Source organism: Ooceraea biroi, chromosome 7 (assembly GCF_003672135.1).
Source record: "Ooceraea biroi isolate clonal line C1 chromosome 7, Obir_v5.4, whole genome shotgun sequence".
Lineage (NCBI taxonomy): Eukaryota > Metazoa > Arthropoda > Insecta > Hymenoptera > Formicidae > Ooceraea > Ooceraea biroi.
The window spans coordinates 8,354,935-8,373,945 of NC_039512.1; the positions used below are offsets into that span (position 1 = coordinate 8,354,935).

Consider the following 19,011-nt stretch of genomic DNA (forward strand, 5'->3'; position numbering starts at 1 on the left):
TCCTTCCGCGATTCCTCGTTCCTCGTCCTCCGGACGTTTCTCTCGGTTTTCGTCTCTCGCGCAGGAGTACACGCGCCCGAGCGAGCGGTCTTCCGTCTTTTCTATCCTCCTTCGCCCTCTTCCGCTCCCTTTCATCCCTTCCATGGCGACCGAGGGGCTGAGCTAGACAAATAGCTCCAGCGTGAAATACCGCCGCCTCTTTAAAACTTTAAAGTGTTTCGAGTAATCCTGAGGCACGACTTTACATCATGGTTGTACCCCGCGGAGGATACACGCAAGCGTAGAAGGAAATGGAATATCGGTGCGCTCGCGGTGAGTTTCCGGCTACGCCCGTACCATATCCGGCGACTGCGAGAGATTTCCCGGAAGATCGCGAGGTGCGTGTAAAAGGTACTGTTATTATATCATTACGTCGCGAGAAATGTATAATGTACTTTCTAACATGCTTTTTTCTGTTGTCATTTCTATTGTCTCGCAAACTGGTCTTTCAACTTTTATTATTCCGCAATTTCATTAAACGAATATACTTAAAAGACTGCAATATTGGTAATTATGTTATTGGTAAAGATGTTCAGCGATGTTACCGTAACTAACAATAAATTAGTTAGGAAGCTAATTTATATTTTTATGTAACGATATATCCACGTGGATAGTAAAACGCTGAGACTAACCTTCCTCAACGACCAGGGTGACAGTGGCTGATCGACCCTCCGTTGGCCTGCATGAGTAGTTTCCAACATCATCCTGCGTCACCGCCGCCAAAGTCAACACTGACACCGTACGTGCTGCACCCCTTTCAGTCTCCACATTTATTCCTCCACGCGCTGCCTGGATGAAGAATAAACGATTGAATGATAATGAAGTAACGGAGAATTCTTAAGACAATTTAAGAGCAAAACTTATTGAAGTAGAATCCATGTTTCTTTTTCTTTCCAAAACGTATAATGAAGTTGAAAGAGTTTTACATATACAGATGTTCCGTTCTCTTTCTCTCTCAAATTTATCATCTCAAAATTGAATTAGTAATATTATTCAGCAGTTTTTTTATTACTTTCATGGATTTATAACAAAAATGAGAGAAATATAATTCTTTACTGCAATACATCTCGTATTACATTTTATGCATAATTCGAATATCGGCTTTGATATTTTCATTCAGATTTTTATGTGGTTCAATGAATGCAAGCGCATTGATTGGTTGAGAATGGAACATGTATGAAATACCCATGCTATGTAATATAATCAATAGAGAAATAAAATAACTAAATTGATACGATATGATGAATTGAGATTCATTGGATTTTATGTGCAAGGAAATAATGGACTAAAAAGAATAGCACATTAATATAAACATCAAACACTTTTTTCAAATTTTGTTATCGTATGGTACTCTACATACATAAATTACAATTTTAAGCCGCCGACGTAAAAGCTTCGCACGATTCTACGAAATGTATGTTATTTTTCTAGATTTTCACGAATATTCGCTTTTAGACGTATAGTTTCTTTCGGTAACAAACGACACGTCATGAAAAAGAAGACAATATTGCCAAAGAAAATCGCAAATGTCAAGTCAACGTCCCGGAAGATGCTGCGCGAAGCGTGTATGTCAACCAACGAGATAATCGCGCGTGGTCGCAAAACCACGTTGACTGCCGAATCGATCAGCCTCCAGCTATCGTCACTCACGTATCGCGCGAAAGAAACAGCCGACGCAGGCTACCACGCAAACAAAAATGTGGAAGACACGGCAGGGACCATGTGACCCACATCCCTTTGCGTCGGCCGCGATGATATACGAGCGCACCTTTTTCCCCCGTCCTTCCGATTCCCGATCGTCAAACAGAAATTTCATTAGAGCACCCCCGCGTATCCAGCTGAGGCTGCATTACCTGGAATGTTAGGAGTTTGTTATCCCGAAGCCATTGTACACCCCTGATGGGACGGGTCTGATACGGCGACAATATGACGCACCTCAGGGTGATCGTCGAGCCCGACGGCACCCTTTGCTCCCGGGGGCCCATTATGTCCGCCACTGGCGCTGTGCTCTCATAGCCTGGAAGTCATGTTCGGACAAATATCATGCGGTGGCTGAAGCAATTGAATGACCGCGTCGTGACGAGATTACGCGTACATCCTGTGGCTAAGGACAACCGCGCGCGATGCTCCGCCGTTGCATCACCAACGGATTTTCCGAGCAAATTTCGAGATTCGAGCAGAGCCTCGATTTGGAAATGAAAGCCGATTAAATCTCCATTGTCATTTTCCGCTTTAAAAGCAGTACGCTTCGTTTCATGAATAGCGCATTATACGTATATTAAGATACTATACGTATATCTTACATAAAGTCTGTACAATCTCAAAAACAGAAATACAATGCAATTTTGTCAAAATAATCTGTATCTTTTATTTAAGTATATCTGATTTTTATATTACTTCTTCCATAATAATTATCTTTTTTTAAACATTCAAACAAATGCTTTGCGCTTGCAGAATCAACGTAAATATATGAATGAGAAATAATATTTTCCGGTATTCTTATACCCACGTACGTATTATATTAATTTATAAAGATATTTTTAAAATAAATTTCAGCGGAGCTTAAAACGGCGAACAAACGGCGACGCACGCAGAGGGATTTACAACTTTTTAATTGACAGCGTCATAGCGAGCGTGACGTATCGCGAATAGCCTCTAATTGACGCAATCCGTCGCCGGTTTTAATATCTCGACGAGCAGTATTAACGCACTAGACTTTTCCACGGCGAAAAGAAACGCCCGATGCAAGGATGGGCGCTTTAGCACGCGCCATCAAGAGCACTCGACGAATGTTATGCAATGATTTTAATTAATGCCAGCGTTATATCCACTTTCATTGCGCCGGTGCTCCGCCGACGCGGCACAAAGTAAAGTACGCTGAAGTAGCAAAAAACACGTAGTAACACTCACACGTAGATGTACTGTCAGCTTGTACATTTTAATTTAGAAAGCAGGGACAAGTACTCGTTTAATGTGCGAGCCACCGCGCGGCACCGCGTGCATCGGCCTTTACAAAGTGTACCGTAAATTACCCCGCCTTGGAAACTCTTCGGTTCCTCATTACATCATACGATAAATTACGAGGGAGCGTCTCGTTACAAGCCCGGTGGCTTGACATAACGATGTCTCATTTTCCTTTCACAGTACGTACGGTCACACGGCATTCGTCTTCCGAAGTGTTCTACGGATTTCTCATTTCAGAATCAAATGCACGCGCGTAGATCCTAGAAATATGATATCTGTTATAGAGATAGTAACGTGAGTAAAAAGGATTGGGATACCGAGCTGCATGGACCTAAATAATTATGCAATAAATCTCCGGACGAGAGTATCATAAAATAATAGTGTACGAAATTACGCGACTGATCTTAGCCGCTGCAGCTCTTTGAACAGATTAATAATTCATCATTATCCTCGGAGGAGAAGAGAAAAATGGTCGAAAGTGAGGTTCTCTGTCCCGTATAAAAATATCGAGGTACACATACATTATTCAGCACGAAGGACCGCGACCGAGACTCATTTAGCGGGCCACTCCTGTCCCTTAGAACTCTGAACTCTCAGTGGTCGACGAAGAAAAAGATACGAAGAAGCCGCGGCGGGACCGCGGGATTAAGGATAATCCTATTAGACTTAAATGAATCCGGCGACGACTGCGTTCCCTCTAGCGAAATATTATGTTATGCTGTTATTACTGTAAACTCGCTCGCCGACGTTTCTTTTCTGAGTGCGGTTCTGCTCCTTTTGTTGCCGGAAACTTTGTGGATAAATTCTCTCGTGATCCGCGCTAGTACTTCGAGTCGCAAACCTTGAGTGCAGATTCGACATGTCGTTACGTTGGATACGTGTGACTGCTCGAATACAATTTTAAATACTCATCTCTGCATCAAGACATAATTTTAAGACACTATTATGACAATAATAAATAACTTTAAGACAATATCATGCATTGTTATAATAAAATTTAATGCAGTTATAATAAACTTAAATTTAAATTAAATTGATTTACAACAGAGAATCAGCATGGTAGAGAAACTTCTATTATTCACAAAGATTTTTTATTATCGTAATGATGTGTCGTAAATATAATATACTAGCAACACAGGCGCGCGCTATTTTATTTTTCAATATTAATGTTTTATTTATCAATATTTTATCAATATAACCGCACTGACAGCCACTATGACATTCTGACATTCGCAACACGAAGTTCAAGCCATACGAAGTTCGAGCCAAGCGAGAGAACCAATCAGCATCGCGAAAAAGAGGCAACAATGATTTCGATTTAATATTTAACACGGCATGTTTAAGAGTGGATTAATAAATATAAAATATTAATATATAGTATGTATATAGTATGTAACAGTGTGAAGAAAAAATTTACCGTGCCATTACGTCACACTATTATTCGCATACGCGACACGTCATATTTTCCCTCGGCTTCGTTCCCCTTATTTATCTGTTACAAAACTTCGACAATATAGCTAGCAGCGATCTGTGACCACCTTTAAGTCCCGCATATATCGCGAACAAACGCGGGAAGAAACTTGGCGCGAGTATATTTATTAGTCGAGTGAAACTGCGTGGAGCGTTCTGTGCAGAAACACGTCATAATACGAAAAGATATATTCACAACAGCAACTTTGCCATTAAGTTGATAGAACGATAAAATAGCTCAAAGAACATGCAGATACGATTATCTAGAAATAATTAGATTCTATGTTCGTTCAGAACTGCATTTGAAAATTGAAGACAATAAGAAGTTTAAGGATAAATCGAAAATATCGTATTGTCGACGATATACAATGTGCTCCTGCTACACTTGCGCGTTTTTACCGATTTTAAGCGACATATCGGAAGCGTGCTCTGATGAGAGAACGCGGCTCCTCGTAATCTGTCGTCTTGACGTACACGAAAAACCGTAAATTCTGGAACATCGAAGGCGTCAAGAGAGAGAGGACGGCGTGCCTGAAATAAAACGACGTTACTTAAAAAGAATTATGAAGCGGCTGAAGAAAGTTCGTAAGAAGAATCGACGACGGCGGATCACGGGCGTCAAAGCCAGGACGATGTCGCACTTATCCTTAAGTGATTGATGTCGCTTGGTTCCGCAAGGAAAATAAAAAGTAGTTTCTAATGATTTTTTAAAGGGTGTTCGCTGTAGCGTAACGAGAGAACATGTTCGAATTTATTAATACATTCATGAAGGGCGTGACACACATTTATTGTTGTCAACGACAGAATTATCACCTCTTGAATACACAATTTCTTTGATATTTTAAATAATCCTTGTTTTTATTATCAGTACCATAATACCATACTGATTCAGTATGCTTTATCTAATAGTTGCAACCACTTCCGTATTTCGTAGATGAGTATTCACAACGAAATTACAATAGTTTTAAAGCGACGGTTTACCAGAAATTGTTCTCCCTTCGCCGGCAAACTATGCCTTACAGCCCTCTAATATGAGACACATTGGCAAAATGCGAATTAAATTCGTAACGGTTGAAGTACTTTCCAGCTTACACATGTGCACACTATGTTTGTGTATCTAATCATGAACTTTTATATAATGTAATACATTCACTAGAGTTTCGAAACTATCGCAGGAAATAACGAAAATAACGCTTTAACCACCCAAAACCTCGCTAAAGTGGTGAATAGAAATCGCACTAGTTTTGAGTACACATTATGACTTTCCTCCTAATAAATTAAAGCATAGTCTTATAGTAACTATTGCTACTATTATAGTTCGATCAAGTGTAGCAATTTCCAATATGATTAACTTGCTTTTTCCTAATATTTTATTTCCGATATGACTCTGATACGCATTTATGTTCATAACAAAAATTTATAAAAATGGATTGAATAACTCACAAAAGAAATAGAAAAGATAATTAATATTATACGAAAAAGAAATATAAAAAGAAATAACTTTAATAATTATAACAATACCATGCAATAAATCTGACAATAATATGTGCCGACCGTTAATAAAAGTTATTTATTTATTAAACACTTTTATTTAATAAAATATATGCGCAACACTGCAGTTAAATGTTTGATAATAAAAATAATAAAAAAAGAATTTATTGCAGTAATATTTAAAAAATATCTGGTTCAGCTGAATTTATCCAATAATCAATAAATATGATTTCGTTAGAAATTTCTAATGCTTAATTTAAGATATTAATCACGTTATTTATGTCGCCGTTGAAACACTAAAAAAAGAGAATTAATGGCGACACTAATAGCTTACATTTATAATGATTGTATTACAAGAAAAGACGCTTTCTTGATAATTATCAGTGAGCTTAGCGCTGTACCTCGCGGCTGATTAATCGCGCTTTTTCTAACTGATGCAATCTTAACGACGATTCAACCGGTGCTTTTGGTTCCGCTGTTTTCCGAGTGGTAAAACAAAGCGGAAATTGCCAGTCGCTGGCGATGAAAGTTATATTTTTAAATCCCATGGTAACCAGGTCAATCTTTGCTCCCGAGGGCATTTTGCAGATTTATACTAGCGAAAATTTTTATTGCGAGATAATATTCACTGTGCGCATTTTATTATGTTCATCCATGGCGCGTATGCCGATAAAATGCAGAAATGTGGATGAATGCGAAAGAAAAAAAAGAACGCACCTTATCCGACCACTGCGATCTGCGAAACTTTTCGAGAAGTTTTGATTGCATAATTGTACGCTTGTCCGAGTTTCCGTGCCGATCAAGAAATTCATCAAATTTGCATGATATAATTTCTCTCAGGCTGTGCGATACAGGCGTCCCATTTTATACACACCGCGTCCACCCGATTCGGCTGATGCTGATTACGCGGGGAATTAATTATGCAGGTCCGCGCAAAATGTTATCGCTGATATCACAGACAGTAAAATAAGTTTAGCGTCAATTGAAATTAGAATCACAACAAAATGCAAATGTCCATACTGCCGTATTAACTTTTTAATGAATTTCAATTGTTTCATATAATTCATGCGATTTAACTTTAGTATAAATTTTTTAAAGTGACATTCAACAATTCGTCAAATCTAATAAAACATGCGTGAAGAACTTTCGAAAAATAATTATAGTTAGGAATATATAATATTTATAATTTTCTTTCTCACACAATGGAAATAATCCAGTTTCAATTATAATCTAATAAAGTGATGCGCCTGCCTGAAGAAAATAAATCTATATTTTTCTACTGTTTAAATCAAGTCGATAATATTTTTATCAATGCGTTTACTGTAGAATTAATATAGATGGAAATGCAATGCACAATGAGTACAATAATGTTCTATAGTTAACAGAGTTTAATCATTTCAAGTCATCGCTATTACCAAGTCCGTTTAATGTTAATAGGAACGTTCCAGTCTCGTGTCTTGAAATATACGACCGATTCGATCAGCATAGACTGGAACTAAAGGAGCGTCACGCTCATGTGTGTCGCAAACGTGCAGGCCAAAAATACGCGCTGTGTCCATGGTATACACTTACTTATACGCGTTTGCTGAGAATGCGGTTCGTCATACCTGTCCGGTTTGTCTGTATCTGGAAATGCAAAAACATTTTAATGATAAAATGAAGCATCATCGCAAAGCTAATGAGGAACAAAATATAGATAACAATTACAAATTGTATCGCGAAGAGAAGAGAAAATGCGATATTATTAGCACATTTTCTCTCGTATTTTATGTAATATATCGTGAGATCACATTTCATTACTGTGTGAAAAAGATTGATCATGATATAATATAGTATAATATATATTACATGTATAATTTTATTATGTTCTCCAATTTCATATCACTACATGTTGTGTTTTACAAAGGTATTCGCTGTATCATATATTTATAAAAGTCCAAGTAGAAGTTGTGCGACTTGGCGCAAAAACAAAAATGCCGAATTTCTACCGTAAATTGTCGTGAAGCAACGAGAAGCAAACGTAAAGCACGAAATGTGAAGTGGAACGACAATCACCTCGCACCGAGAGCTGCACTGCATACATGATCTTCGGTTCCGTATTGACCTGGCACTCGTATTTGCCAGAATCCGTCTTTCTGGCATTATCCAGCCTGAGAGTCCAAGCGTCGCTACCTGGCGTGTGCTGGGGTCCAAATCGTGCATCCGAACTGAACGCAAAATTTCCCGAAGTGAGAATGTGAAGATCTCTGCTCCTCATCCATGAAACCTGAAATCAGAAATTGCAAATTGTTATTAGGATAGGCAAACATTTAATAATCTTGAAATCCTGCTTTTAAAAGTGTTTTAATTTTCCAGACTTCAGTTTTAAATTCAATTTTTCATTTCTATAGGGTTAAAGAAACAACTAGTTTTAAACTTAAAATCTTATAAGAGCACTTTATAACGATAAAGTAATGGCAACGTTGAGTCAAAGTAATTGTACATTAATTGAGCGTAACTGTTTATTTCCACGGTTACTAAACGTTACATCATTTACATTATCCTGCCGTTGATAATAAATGTACATTAATGCTAAATTATAGGCAGTTTATGTATTTTCAATCTTTTGTCCGAGGAAAGTAATTTAAATCACAAGGAGGGAAACAGCTCAAATCGCGAGATCCAAAGATAAAATCTTTTTGCGAGTTTGCAGAAGCTTTAAACGAAAATCCGAGAATTTCCAACGCTACTACTACATGATATTCTTCACTCAAGTGCGAAAACATCTCGAGTAAATAGAAGTTCGTAGAATGTGGAGGTTCGGAACTATACCTTTTAGATCCTTCGCGCCGTAACGGTACAAACTAGAGGTGCCGGTTGGACGAGCACTCGATAATAGCGGCTCTCTCTCTCTCTCTCTCTCTCTCTCTCTCTCTCTCTCTCTCTCTCTCTCTCTCTCGCGGAGGGCGTAAAGTTGCCAGACACCATTGATGAGGCATATTTGTCAGGGTGGCGTCATTTAGCCGATATGTGAGACCGCAAATGTCTGTCGGTGCGACGGGCGCCTTAAAATCCGAGAAAGCTCGTACGGAACGCGCACTCGTCTCGCGTAAATCAGCGTCCGTCAGACTGATTTTCCGCGACTATATGCGACTTATTTCTCTTGCTTTTGCTCATGATGGCTTCACGGCTGTGTTACACGTCGTAATATATAATAATACATTACGACGCGAGATGATAATAAAGTTAATGGAGTGGAAGCGAGAACATGCGGCGCGAAGGGTGGTAACGTGACGATGAGCGTAATGGCGCTAATGGATGCTCGATTATTCGAGCGGTACGCAATTATTATTAATTATCATCGATACTCTCTCTATAGCAGTGATAGTATATTAGCTACTATCATTTCTCCGGTTTAGAAATATTTCTCTATTGGTTGCAAGTTGTATCAAAAATAATGAATAAAATTTCTGTTATTTTTTATGAGATTTAATCTCTTGATTAAACCAAGAACTACTTTCCAAACAATTTCTTTCATACTTTTATTATGACTAAAATTCCAATTTTTCCTGTTGTATGTTATATGCATTATAAATAAATTAAGTTTTTAAATATATGTATACTTTTTATTGCGATTAACTGCATCGATATATCTGCATATGAATATATAGTGAGCATATAATTATTGTAGTAGCTACATATGCATGTACTCACTACACTTCCTTCTCCTTATAAATTATTTATTTGTGAGTTGCTACTTCATTGATTTTTAAAACTCCAGAGATGCGCCAATCTTTTGAGGAGGAATTAATTCTTAGTTTACTCTGCAAACTGATTTGTTTGCTTTAATTACAGAGAGTTGATAATTAATTTTTCTACTAAATTAAGCGAAGTATAAGTAAACTAAAAGCTCGTTGATTGTTTTAATCTTAACTTCACCCTTCTTTTTTCTGCCAACTATGATTCTAAATACTTTAATAACCAAGTTTTAAAAATATGTCTGTGTATTATATCTTTGATGAATTTCTGAATATTTTATCTAATACTTCTTTCAACAACTCATATATTTACGAATGTTGTTTTAAATAAAATAATTGTATGTTTGCACATCACAAAAATTTTGAGATTTGTTTATTACTTAGATAGAAAAAATTATATAGAAAAAATATCACATTTTTAGATTTATTTGATTTAAAAAAATGTAATACACAATTCTTTTATTATTTATGCTTTAACGCAATTTTTAAACAGATAAACGCGAGAAGCAAGAAGTCAAAGAATATTAAGCCAGTTAAACGCTGCATGATTCTCTCTCTGCTTACTTATGCTTTTTCTAATATTTTCCTTCCTTGTGTTAATACCAAAGTTTCATGTACTTTATCTTGGAAAATGATCAGAAAAATAAGATAATTATTATGATTAAAACGGCGATTTAACGGAAAATTGATAATTCGCATTTATTCATTTAAATAATACATTCGCACAGTGATTAGTAGTAATATTCTATCATAACTTGTGCATCTAATTGCTTATTTAGTAATTTCAAAAACAGATAAATATTGTTTGATTTTTTGTCTCCTTAAACTTGACTGAACATCCCGTGAAGCCTCCGTTCTGTAACGATGAGCCGAAATTTTTGCAAGTGCAGCGTCGCGAGCAAAAGGTGCAATTCGATGAATATGGTTAGCGAACAGTGTGCCGCGGCTTATCCGATTCTCATATTTTTCGGTACTCGGCCGACCAAACGGTCGGATATTAGATATCCGGTTATCCGGCTGGTAGTCATTTCCGGTCTATACCCAGTTACCATTTTCCCATTGGCTATTCCGTGAGGGGCCTCACCGTGTATTAGCTTCGTTGAGAAACGCTTGGGGATAAATGATACTCCTGATGATTTGTTGCCACGCCAGCATATCGAAAAAGTTATTGATTCGCGACCGCAAAAACGTGAGACATTCGCCGTCACGTCGGCTTAGAACGCGGGTTTAATAATGTCATAAGTAGTGACGAGGATTTCGTGGTTGCATCAATTTCTTAATCTTATTGCCTCGAAGGGTTTTAGAGTTGTTGATAGATTAAACAATTGTTAATAGCATATTGCAATAAAATATTATGATATATTATGCTTGTAATGATACAAAGTGTTGTATCATAAACATTAAAAGCGATCATTGTTATATTGCATAAGTGTAATGACTCATAATAATTCGTACTTTTAACGTATAACAAATTAATCATATATTCTACATTAAAAAAACAGCACGAAATACTTAAAATTTTGATTTTCAAAGGTGTTCTCTAGTCTCCGAGTTTTTTATCGGAGGCATTAAATCATAAGCATGCGGATTTCTTTGATTCATCACTCGCATTGCCATCGAACACAATCGAGAACGTTCCATCGACGTGACGTCAGACTGCGAGGAGTCCAATAATCTCGGCGACAAAAAACGACAATGGCAAAGTCTCGAATATTCCGTCGGCGTGGCGGTGGGACTCGAGATTTATCGTCGTTATTAAAACAAGCGCGGTGATACACGAGCGATCTCTGCTCGAGCGAACGTAGACATTATTCAAAAGGAACAAAAGAAGTCTAGATTAATCGGTAATTAAATCGACGGCGGAATACCGCAGTGTACACCGATATACGCACGCTCTCGCGATTCGCTTCTCCCGATTTTTATCGGCTCGATTCTCACGTTGATGTATTTGATCACGGGATGTCGCTCGGTATTGATAAAACATCTCATTTTTATTCGTAATCCGAGACTCAGTTGCGCCATGAATAAATCGTCGGTAATTCGAAGTTACGGAGAGAAGATTGTTTGATGCACGTGAGAAGCGGGAAGCGGGGAAAAGTCAAATTTGTTAGCATTTAATATCTGTGAAGAACAATCAGTACCAAATTTTTTCTGGATAATATATTACTAATGCTCTACTTCTAGTAAATTGCTTTCGTTCCTGCAGGAGCACGTTTTGGCCAAATTGCAGCTGTTCTTGAATACAAAGCAATGTAGCGGATTGCACGACACGTGTTCGCGATGTAACATGGTTCTACATAAGCGACGTTCTAAGGAACGAGCACGCCTATAATTATTTAAAGATTTCTCACGTTGAATACACAAATGCGTAATGATTCTGGCAAAGCAGAACGGGCAAGCCAAACGGGATTTACGAGCGCGGCATGCGCAATATGTTACATTATGACATATATTGTCATGGAAGCGTTAACTAATACTGAGAATCTGATTACATGCATGCATTATGTATGCATCAATTTAAACAATTATTCAAACAAAAAGTAGATTTGCTTTGCCATGCAAATTTGCTATAGATTCAGGTGTCTAAATAGAATAAAAATCGATTTCTATTTTTTTCAATTACATAGTAGCTATAATAACAGTTATTAATTGGTAATGAAGAGTAATCGGCAGTAAAAGATAATAAATTTGGATGAATGAAAATGAAAAGATAAATTTATATGTTAATATTGGTAAATGTTTATCTTATTAGTGAGAAATAAATTTCAGACTTTAAGAGGATACAGATATTGCGTAATTTCACGTTCGTGTGTATATTCATAGATCGTGATTAATTATATAGCATTATGTTGTATAATAGATTATCATTCGATTCAATGATTTCAGATGTCAATGATTTTATAACAACATTAATAAAATATCGTGCTAAGCAGTAAGAGTAATCGGCTTTCATTACACAGCTGAGAAATATTTAACGCAATAAAACATAATCTCCTATTTTCATATAGTTTCTTTTGAAGTTTTGTCAAACTTTGACAAGAAACTTAAAATCCATACCTGAAATCCATGAAATAATATACATATGTATCTCGTAAAGTACATATATAATGTTAATGTATAAAACTGATGCAAATCGATATAGAAGTTAGATATAGCGTAACCGATCAGGATAATTTCATTTAAATCTTGATCGGATTTGCTCCAAGAAGAAATACCTTTGAACCACACACACTCAGGAGGAATTCACTCTTAGTGGAATGTAACGCCGCAAAATGCGGCGCCGCGAGGAAAGGTATGGCGGTTGGTTTGGCAATAACATTAGAGCGAGAGGGATTCGCCTCGCCGTGCAGCACAACACACGTTATATGGCGTGTTGCAGCGGGGGTGGTGTATCACGGCATTTGGTCGTACGCCAGTGTGTCTGAATATACCTTGGATGGTCCAAAATAGAACTGGCTTTGAGGTCGCGAAAGAGGAAGAAGCGCGGAAAAGATGATGGCGGAAAGGGGGAAAGAGAGAGGGAGGGAAGAGGAGAGAAAAAGCGGTCGAGGGATGGAGTCGCCGCGGCTGTTAAGGAACATCTTGGATACGGAGGGGGAGACAAAGGACGGCAATAGAGAGTCGACATAACCGCTTTCATCTGCTGCGTCGGCACCATCCGGGATAAAAATGCAACGGCTCCTGGTCGTTTCAACATTTCGCCGTACCTTACGAGCATTCCGCCACCACCGCGGCTCGACCGGAATTTTCCGCAGGATGGCACCTTATGCACGCCGTTCCACCACATTCGGCTACCTTCCGCGGAGGAAATCTGCCGCATGAAACTTTGTTCTTTACATTAGCTATTGTGTGTCATCACGGTCGAAATAACCTGCGATCGAGTTCTGATGGTGGAAGGTGGAATGATGCTAAGAAATCAATTCTTTATATTTTATATATTAATAAATATATTATTATTCATCTCAATTTACTCTAGGTGATATAAAAACTCCACAGAATATGGTTTTTAAACAAAATTTAGCGAAAATGGTGTCGAGATGTTGTCTGCTCTATGATTTTATATTTAATGGATTCCTTTCTCTGTAACATGTTAAGTAGATATAAATTTAAATCATTTCTTGTTTTACTTATCGTTTTTATTAAATCATTTTTTATACATTTAAAACATAAAACTTCTATTTGATCATTTAGATGATTCATATAACAATACTTTTCTCAGTAATCTACCAAATATTCCTTTTCACGAATGTATCGTTAGGCTGTTTCCCAAACCATTGCAAGGATCGTTGTAGAATTAAATTGCCAATTTGGATTTGAGATATACTGCCCTCCATCCCTCTCGAAGACTTTACTCGATTGACAAAGTTCCGCTCGCAAATTTTCATGGTCAATAACTCAACGGAAGGAAGGTTAATACTGGAGTCTATCTAAACGAAGATCTCTGCGCCCTGCAACTATGCCGGGACTCCGTCTTCCGGCCGTTGCGAGCCAGAGCAGCTCTCACAGCTGGTCGTCCGACATCATTTACTCTCTCGTTTACCCGACGAATCACGACGCGACAATCCTGGATGTGCTTTTGCTCTTTTAGCCAGGCGGCATTCGGGGGTGGCGAAAGTTCGTCGATGGAAGCACAATGAATTAAGGGAGTTCTCCGCTTGCTTGAATCGAGAAAGTCGCGGGTAGTCGAGCGAAAAGAACGACGGGGATAGGATCGGAAGGAAGGCACTCGCACGAAAAGAAAGTCCTTGATGGCGCCATCGAATCAGTGTTCCTCAGGTAAATTATTTACTCCTGCTTCCGCATCGACGATAAGAATCGCGAGCGTCGAGGCTCGCCGCCGCTCACGATAGCGTGTTCATCCTTCCTACGTTCGATAAAGTCGACTCAGCGCTCTCGGATTTACATCCGGCTGAAGTTGTTCGGCGAGCGCAACCAAGATTCGCAATCTTTGTGATCTCCCGTTGCTACTTTCCAGCTGGATTCATCGTTGAGATCCCGCGGAATGGAATCGCGAGAGCGATTAGTGGCGGTTTCCTTCTGGCAACTCTTAACGCTGTCATTGCGATTAACCACTTGGCATTTTGCCGTCTCGTATAATGACACTTGCTTGTACAACAGAAATAAAATTTCTTGCGTCAAAGTAGAATTTAGTCTGTAATTTTTATCTAAGTATTACTATCCACTTTTTTGCAGTTTAAAAATCTGTTGAAAGTACGCTAATATCTAATAGTCCAGCGATTACTAGCATTTCAGCAAACTTATGCGCAGTCTTTCTCGGCTATCGAGAAGTTGAAAAATTTATGAACCCCCCACGTGCCTTGCGCGCTGCGTAATCCTCTTCGACACTCGGACCATGTGCCATTTCCGCTCGGCGGCACAATTTTTATACCGGCGCCGGCCAACAGTTTCTACTTTTCCCGATAAACGAAATCGGATTAAAAAACGGACAGTGCGCATTTTCCCTACATGGATAAAAAAATGTCACTGCAAAGATAATGTTTGCTGGCTAAGCCAGGAAACTCCGTGACGCAAAATTTTATGCTTGTAAGGGTGGCGCTTATTCTTGAAAAATAATTTCGTCTACTGGGAACATCGATTCTCTGCAGGCAGCACATTACGTTAAAACGCGATTTTTTTCACTTCCTTTGTGATCTTTGACAATGCAAAACCTAAAATTACCTCTGTGTTTCATTCAGACTCGTATTTCAAATATTTTATAATGTCTAATGTTTCAAATATTTAATCTGTGATGTCTTTGTTTCAAAACACTAATTGAATAAACGGATATGATGTAATCATATAAGAAATAATCAAATCACGCGCAACACACATTGGAGAATTCCATAATTAAATTTTAAATTATCGATGGAATCCGATTTAAGTTTCTGTCTGCTGCTCAAATTGTACATTCTTTATCCTAACAGACAGATTTGAAATTCTATGAACGCTAAAATTTGATTGCATATTATACATTTAACTTTACAAAGATTTGGTAGCTTGCTTTTCGAGCATGAAGAAAGTTCAGTCCGGGGTCTACAACATTAACTATCAAATAAAGTAGTAACTTCGGAATAAGGAGATTGCTATTTTGCATTAAAATGTGAAAGGTGCATAAAGTTTCATGAATCTGTAGCCCATATCAATTTCAATAGTTGTCGCACAAAGACAAACCTCCCTTATTCAGCTTTAACTCGTATCCAGAATACGCGAACAAAGTTGCGCCGTTGATTATCGGGCAATTTCGAAACTGTTCGCGATTGTGATCGCGTACATTTCTACAATAATTTATTTGCATACGTGACACACGCATTACAATCTGAAAGCTATTGTGTGAGAAAGGATTTCTAAACATTATCCCATCGTGGCGACGACCGATCACAGATCTTGCATACAATTTTGATCTCCGACTAACTTAAACTAATCAGCAACCGGGCAGTAGTTTCGGGTCACCGGGCTTTTATCGATTATCGTTATTGCGTTACACGTTGCGCCAACCGTGGCAGTAATGCCATTCGATTATCCGTGTGCTTCTGACACTCCGCGTAAATTAAAATCCGGTGTGCTCCGATCTTCGCCCGCTCTGCGACGACTCGGGGATTTAAGGGAGAGAATTGGGTCAGAGGGAAACAAAAACTCTCTCTCGGTGTTCTGTCTTCTTCGCGTTCTGCAGAAAGTGCGATCGATGCCGAATGCGTGAAACCACCAATCGACCAGTCGAAACAGTCCTTTTTCCTTATCGATACTAACTTTTATTTGAAGCTCGCGCTGTAGAGCCACTGCAAAACTAATGGGATCTGTATTTATTCTGGAGAGCTATACACTTCCGCGTGTATTTGTACGATCGAAAGATCAAAAGTCGATTCCGTGTGAGTGTAATAAATACAATCGTGCACCCTTTTTCCTATAAATTGCGCATTTTTAAATGGTACTTAATTGAAAGTACGTGTTTTCCGAAAATTCTTAAACTCACGCTTGATGTTTAAATGAATACAGTGGATCGTTGCAACGAAAAAATTATCTGTCATATAGATATAATGTTATAACAAAAGTTGTGCACATTAATATCCTTCTACTTAAACAATTTATTATAGATAAGTCTTCATTAGGAAATCTGCAGAATCTGTAGATGCGTGCGACTTTTGAACAGAACTTTTGATCGTCTGCAGGAGTGTCCAATTTTCAGATGTGGGCCAAAGAAATTCTTTCTTTTCCTTTGTGTCCGACGCGACCTCCTATGGGACTTTTGAAAGTGCCTAGCACCCGAGCGATCCAATTATTTCTCGCCATTATCTGTACACTTCTCTTCGCGGACGTTCGACGTCCTTAGAGAGAAGTTTACGTGCCTCCTTATATAACCACAGGAAGAGAGTTAGTCGGGAATGAACGAAGGCTGAAATTCATCGGATGGCTTTGTCGCGTTTCCTATTGTACGATACAAAAGAACGGCCGACTAACTGGATCTCGGTGCATCGAGACTGCGTTCGTTTGAGAATATATGCGCAAAGGTATAATTTATCGCACGATGAGTGGTAATTTGATTAATCGCACTGAAAGGAAACCAGCCAGGCGACCGTAAAAGCATCAGTAATGCGCTAATCTTGTAATAACAGCTCACTTCCGAAGTACGCTACGTCTTTTTAAGAATACATGGCCAGGAAACGAGCGAAACAGAAAAACGCAATCAATTAGGTTTCAGTCGGATGAGGTAATTAATATATAAAACGAAATTTGCAAACTTCGGAGACAACAACAACGACTCGTATTTAAAACGTTGGCAGGGCACATTTACCTGGCTAATGGAAAAAGTTCTTTCGCGAACTGTACAAGAAACACAAAACTTGCTATCTACACGCTCGCAATCTGAGAATACGAGCGAAATACGAGACGACAGAGCTCGCCGAGTTTGCGTAGCGACAAGACCGGAAAGAGCAGCTTGTCCGGGGAAAAGAAAGAAGATACGAGAGCCGCTTTGGTAGCACGGATAACACGCGCGACGCGACGATGCAACCTCGTCTCTTGGTCGCGCATGAGAGAGGGAACAGGAATCTCTGGTGGTCGACGTTGTTTCTTAGCAAACTAACTTCATTAGAACATCAAAGATGCCGGAGCGGGACAGAGATAGTAGTTGCGGTTCCGCGGACCTCGGGATCAAAACAGAAGGGAAGAGATTTGCGACTTGGTGCGCGACGAGCGCGGTAAATTAATCTGGAAAAGAGAATGCGACAAAACACGAAACAGGAAGGAAGAGAAGCCGTCAAGCCCCACGTAAAAATTCAATTGTGGGACGATTTAAATTTTCGCCCGCTGCGTGCGACCCATTTGCCGACCCGGGCACGCCGCGTTGAAATGTTCGTAATTCAATTAGGACTCCGGACGGAACTTAGGGAGCGAGCAGCTCGCAAGAAACAAATTACAGAGATCGTGACGGGACATTTACGAAGGAAAGAAATAAAATCGCTAGCGCGGCGTGTCCCCGAGACCCCGGCAAGTACTCGAAGCGCAAAGCAGCCTCAACGACGCGACGAGAGGAGGACGCTCGTGAGAAGCGAAAGAAAACAGGGAACGAGCAACACGATGAGCAAAGTGACGCGCCGGATAATTACGCTACGTGCGGGACACGCGTGCTCGGTGTACGATAATGCCCGTTTCTCGCATCTGCGATGCGACTCGCGCACAAAGAGGCGTAAAGCGAGGCGAAGAGTTTGCTTCTGCAGCGAGAATGCCGGTGGAACAGGCAGAGCGGTTTCAGAGGCTGAACAGGGGCGTCGGTGTATGGTTCCCGGTTCGGGCAAATGAAGGACACAAGGGGAACCACGCGCGCACCCCGAGCGAGTCCTACATTTTGCATACTGATGAGAGCACTTGCGCGGTCGCACACGATACGCGCTTCCTTTCTCGGTCGTCTCCTTGTCATTTTCCGAGTTCCGCTTTGAGTTCGGCTCCAGCGTCGCCTGACACCACTCGCCCCGTCGTTTTCCGGAACATGCTGCGGAAAACTAGCGATGCTAGTAATGTCAATTTCCCGAAGAGTGTCCTCTCGTCTAACGGAATAATAAGCGATTTAACGAAATGGTAACGGTAAATGTATCTTAGAAATGTAATAGCAACGCGTTAATAATATGACAATACTAGATAATAAAATAATAGGCAATAACAAGTAATAAAAGGAGATTAAAACGTTCGCGAGATCGAAATAGTCGTTTTCTTTCTTGAAATCAATAAAATAAAAAATATATTACGGGAAAAAAAAGAAAAAGAAAATAAGATATAAAAGAACACCAACAATAATATACAAGAGAGTTTAACACAT

General features: G+C 39.1%; 1 protein-coding gene across 11 annotated transcripts in view; it reads right to left on the minus strand.

Moving 5' to 3' along the window:
* LOC105282411 (zwei Ig domain protein zig-8) overlaps positions 1–19,011 on the minus strand; it is a 107,687-nt gene that overhangs the window by 10,132 nt on the left and 78,544 nt on the right. For 8 of the 11 annotated variants that reach the window (XM_020032648.2, XM_020032653.2, XM_020032651.2 and 5 more), the window contains 4 exons: positions 8,020–8,230; positions 7,537–7,590; positions 1,893–2,065; positions 672–828 (listed from right to left, as the gene is read on the minus strand). In XM_020032648.2, the coding sequence (XP_019888207.1) occupies positions 672–828; positions 1,893–2,065; positions 7,537–7,590; positions 8,020–8,230 (595 nt within the window). Of the gene's footprint in view, positions 1–666; positions 829–1,892; positions 2,066–7,536; positions 7,591–8,019; positions 8,231–19,011 lie in introns of those variants that run through there. The other 3 variants (XM_020032649.2, XM_026971107.1, XM_026971106.1) reach the window with 2 other exon arrangements.